This window comes from Scomber japonicus, chromosome 16 (assembly GCF_027409825.1).
Source record: "Scomber japonicus isolate fScoJap1 chromosome 16, fScoJap1.pri, whole genome shotgun sequence".
NCBI classification, from domain to species: domain Eukaryota; kingdom Metazoa; phylum Chordata; class Actinopteri; order Scombriformes; family Scombridae; genus Scomber; species Scomber japonicus.
In genome coordinates, this window is record NC_070593.1 from 1,580,193 (window position 1) to 1,585,192 (window position 5,000).

General features: G+C 46.0%; 1 protein-coding gene across 2 annotated transcripts in view; it reads left to right on the top strand.

The window, feature by feature from the left end:
* The window catches only part of ehd4 (EH-domain containing 4), a 223,137-nt gene that overhangs the window by 205,107 nt on the left and 13,030 nt on the right, over positions 1–5,000 (top strand). For both annotated transcript variants that reach the window (XM_053335969.1, XM_053335968.1), the window contains 3 exons: positions 1,102–1,268; positions 2,421–2,554; positions 3,220–3,331. In XM_053335969.1, coding sequence (XP_053191944.1) covers positions 1,102–1,268; positions 2,421–2,554; positions 3,220–3,331 — 413 coding nt within the window. The remainder of the gene's footprint in view (positions 1–1,101; positions 1,269–2,420; positions 2,555–3,219; positions 3,332–5,000) is intronic.

Genomic DNA, 5,000 nt, shown 5'->3' on the forward strand with positions numbered 1-5,000 from the left:
TTGGGATATTTACAGAAGTTACCAAATATAGTTATTTGCCCAATAAAGGGTTAATGTCTTGTCACTTAAACTCAAACATCTTCATTTTAGCTGTAACTACAACAGAGGATTAGAGCCAGACTAAGAGAAAACATATTGTTGTTGGGTTTTTGGGAAATTACGAGAATAAAGTCCTCTAACGTCCATCTGTGTCGTCTGTTTTTGAAAAGACTGAAAGCTTTTTTTTTTCTTTGTTGTCTTCCATCTGATTTCCATTCAGAGCTCAGTGTCACCCAGTTTCAGGGAGCCACACCCTTCCTGCCACAGATCACTTTACAACAAGCCTCATGCACAAACCCTCACACACTGCTCAGAGTTAAACCACAGACTGTATAGAAGAAACAGACGTAACATCCATGACGTCACCCATTGGTTTGTGGACTGCTGCTCGGAAGCCAATAGTTTCTAATCTAGGCAGCGGCCATCTTGAAAATTTCAGGTGCATGCTGGGAAAAATAAAAACATGGATTCTACTTATATGGGCATGAGGCGGGGCCATGGGTGGAGCGGGGAGGTTGCTATGGTTACGAGGGCTGGATCTCGAGGACATTGGTCAATCAACCTGTCAATCAGGACGTAGCCACGCCCTAATGCATACCCTGCTTTATCGTCACATATAAAATCAGGGAGGCCAAAATGTCCCAAATGAACATCATACTGCATTGAAGAAGGCTTTAAACTAGCGATTGAGACCATAAACACATTTTGAAAACGTTTACTGAGGTTAGAAATCAAGTGAGAAGTTGGTGAATTCTCCATTGACTTGTATAGAGACGGTCGCCCCCTGGTGGCCTTTTGATAGAATGCAGCTCTAAGTTCTGTGACTGATGAGGTGTATTGTACAGGATGAAGGATTAGTGGTTCAGAAATGTTTATATAGAAGCTAATTATGAAGGTGAAAGGTCAGAATATGAACAGTATGTGAAGTGTTAAAGGACCAGTTCACCATGTTTCAGTTACAGTCTTCTCTGGAGTCTGTTCTCCACCTGATCCTCGTCCTGATCCTCGTCCTGATCCTCGTCCTGATCCTCGTCCTGACCCTTGTTCCGTGTGTCCCTGCAGGTTATGACTTTGCGGAGGTTCTGCGTTGGTTCGGAGAACGCGTGGATCGGATCATTCTGCTGTTCGACGCTCACAAACTGGACATTTCTGACGAGTTCTCCGAAGCGATCCGAGCCTTCAAAGGCCAAGACGACAAGATCCGAGTCGTTCTCAACAAGGCCGACCAGGTGAGAACCGTTCCTTACTCACCTGTTCTACATCTGTTCTACATCTGTTCTTCACTCACCTGTTCCTCACCTGTTCTACACCTGTTCTTCATCTGTTCTTTACTCACCTGTCACTCACCTGTTCTCCACTGGTTCTCCACTGGTTCTCCACCTGTTCTCCACCTGTTCCTCACCTGTCACTCACCTGTTCTCCACTGGTTCTCCACTGGTTCTCCACCTGTTCGCCACCTGTTCCTCACCTGTTCCTCACCTGTTCTCCACCGGTTCCTCACCGGTTCCTCACTTGTTCTCCACCTGTTCTTCACCTGTTCCTCACCTGTTCTCCACCTGTTCCTCACCGGTTCCTCACTGGTTCCTCACTTGTTCGCCACCTGTTCCTCACTTGTCCCTCATCTGTCCTCCACCTGTCCCTCACCTATCCCTCACCTGTTCTCCACCTGTTCCTCACCTGTTCTTCATCTGTTCCTCACCTGTCACTCACCTGTTCTCCACTGGTTCTCCACCTTTTCTCCACCTGTTCCTCACCTATCCCTCACCTGTTCCTCACCTGTTCTCCACCTGTCACTCACCTGTCACTCACCTGTTCCTCACCTGTTCCTCACCTGTTCTCCACCTTTTCCTCACCTGTTCCTCACCTGTTCTCCACCTGTTCCTCACCTGTTCCTCACCTGTTCTCCACCTGTCACTCACCTGTCACTCACCTGTTCCTCACCTGTTCCTCACCTGTTCTCCACCTTTTCCTCACCTGTTCCTCACCTGTTCTCCACCTGTCCCTCACCTGTTCTCCATCTGTCACTCACCTGTTCCTCACCTGTTCCTCACCTGTTCCTCACCTGTCACTCACCTGTTCTCCACTGGTTCTCCACCTGTTCTCCACCTGTTCTCCACCTGTTCCTCACCTGTTCCTCACCTGTTCCTCACTTGTTCCTCACCTGTTCTCCACCTGTCACTCACCTGTTCCTCACCTGTTCCTCACCTGTTCCTCACCTGTCCTCCACCTGTCCCTCACCTGTCCTCCACCTGTTCCTCACCTGTTCTCCACTGGTTCTCCGCCTTTTCTCCACCTGTTCCTCACCTGTCACTCACCTGTTCTCCACCTGTTCCTCACCTGTTCCTTACCTGTTCCTCACCTGTTCCTCACTGTTCTCTCAGGTGGACACGCAGCAGCTGATGCGGGTGTACGGCGCCCTCATGTGGTCACTTGGGAAGGTGATCAACACTCCGGAGGTGGTGAGAGTTTACCTCGGTTCCTTCTGGGCCAAACCGCTGCAGAACACTGAGAACAGGTCAGAGATCAAGTTCATTCATTCATTCATTCATTCATTCATTCATTCATTCATTATGTGGGTCTGGATATAGTATCGTTCATTCACTCATTCATTCACTAAGTCTGAGTATAATACTCTTCAGTAATTTGGCCGTTCATTCATTCATTCATCATGGACTGTATACAGTAGTGTTCATTTATTCGTTCACTCTCTTATTCATTCATTCATTATTACTATTAGTTATTATTCATTTAGTCCTTCACATAGCAGGTCTGGATACAGTATAGTTCACTCATTCATTCATTCACTCATTCATTCGTACATTCATTCACTCACTCATTCATTCACTCACTCATTCAGTAACCCTGGATACAGTACAGTTCATTCATTCATTCATTCATTCATTCACTCACGCATTTGTTCATTCACTCACTCATTCATTCATGCATTCACTTATTCATTCACTCATTCATTTGTTCATTCATTCACTCTTTCATTCAGTCATTCATGCATTCAGTCATTCATGCATTCACTTATTCATTCATTCATTCATTCATTCATGCATTCACTTATTCATTCGTTCATTCACTCATTCATTCATTCATTTTGTCCATCATTGATAGTGTGGGTCTGGTTACAGTTCATTCACTCATTCATTCCTTCGTTCATGTGTTCATCCCCAGGCGTCTGTTCGAGGCGGAGTCTCAGGATCTCTTCAGGGACATTCAGAGTCTCCCGAGGAACGCGGCGCTCCGTAAACTCAACGACCTCATCAAGAGGGCGCGGCTCGCCAAGGTGAGACAGGAAGTGACACGTTGACGTTTTGGGATTAACGGCGAGACCCTGAAAGTCTCTGCTGGGTCTGAAGTTTGATCAGCTGATTCAGAGACAGTGCGATCCGGCCCACTTTCCTTCCCCTGTTCTTTTCCTTCCTTCCATCTGTCCTTCCTACCTTCGTTTTATCCTTTCTTCCTTCCTTCCTTCCTTCCTTCCTTCCTTCCTTCCTTCCTTCCTTCCTTCCTTCCTTCCATCTGTCCTTCCTACCTTCCTTTTATCCTTTCTTTGTTCCTTCCTCCCTTTATTCCTTCTGTCCTTCCTTCCATCTGTCCTTACTCTCTTTCTTCCATCTGTCCTTCCTCCCTTTCTTCCTTCCATCTGTCCTTCCTCCCTTCCTCCCTTCCTTCCTTCCTTCTTTCCTTCCATCTGTCTTTCCTACCTTTCTTCCTTCTGCCCTTCCTCCCTTCTGCTCTTCCTCCCTTCCTTGCTTCTTTCTTTCTTCTTCCTTCTTCATTCTTTCCATCTGTCTTTCCTTCTTCCCTCCTTCCTTTTGCCTGTCTTTCCTTCCTTCCATCTGTCCTTCCTACCTTCCTTTTATCCTTTCTTTGTTCCTTCCGCCCTTTATTCCTTCTGTCCTTCCTTCCATCTGTCCTTCCTCTCTTTCTTCCATCTGTCCTTCCTCCCTTTCTTCCTTCCATCTGTCCTTCCTTCCTTCCTTCCTTCTTTCCTTCCATCTGTCTTTCCTACCTTTCTTCCTTCTGCCCTTCCTCCCTTCTGCCCTTCCTCCCTTCCTTGCTTCTTTCTTTCTTCTTCCTTCTTCATTCTTTCCATCTGTCTTTCCTTCTTCCCTCCTTCCTTTTGCCTGTCTTTCCTTCCTTCCCTTCTTATTTCCTTCCTTCCTTCTTTCCCTCCATCTTTTTAATGATCCGACCCACATGAGATGAAATTGGGTCGTATGTGGCCCTTGATTGAAAATGAGTTTGACGCCCCTGCTGCAGATGAACAACAAAATAATAATTCATTCATTTAACCCTCCTGTTGTGTTCGAGTCAAGGGAGGAAGGGAGGAAGGGAGTAAAGGAAAGAAGGAAGGAGAGAGAAAGGAAGGAACGACAGAAGGAAGAAAGGGGGATGGAGGACGGAAGGAAGGAAGGGAGGAAAGGAAATAAGGAAGCATGGAGGAAAGAAGTAAGGAAGGAAGGTAGGAGTGAGGGAGGAAAGAAGGACAGGAAAGAAGGAAGGAAGGAAGGACAGAGGAAAGAAGTAAGGAAGGAAAGAAGGTAGGGGGGAGGAACGACAAAAGAAGGAAGAAAGGGAGATGGAGGAAGGGAAGAAAGAGAAGAAGGAAAGAAAGAGAGAAGGAGAGAGGAAGCACAGATGGAAGGATGGAAGGAAGAAAGGAAGGAAGGAAGGAAGGAAGGAAAGAAGGAACAGTCAAAACAGATGGGTCAATTTGACCCGGGAGCACGACAGGAAGGTTAATGTTTGAAAAGAGCTTAAGATGATTTATTTTAACCCTTACATTCATTCATTCATTCATTCATTCATTCATTCAGGTCTAATTTGGCACATTTTGACATTTGACAGCCTGTAAAAACCCTAAATGTCTTTTATTTTGAAATTTGATGACTTTTCCTAACGTGTCCCAAAATGCACAACAAAGGTTCTACTTGTGTTTACGTGCTAGA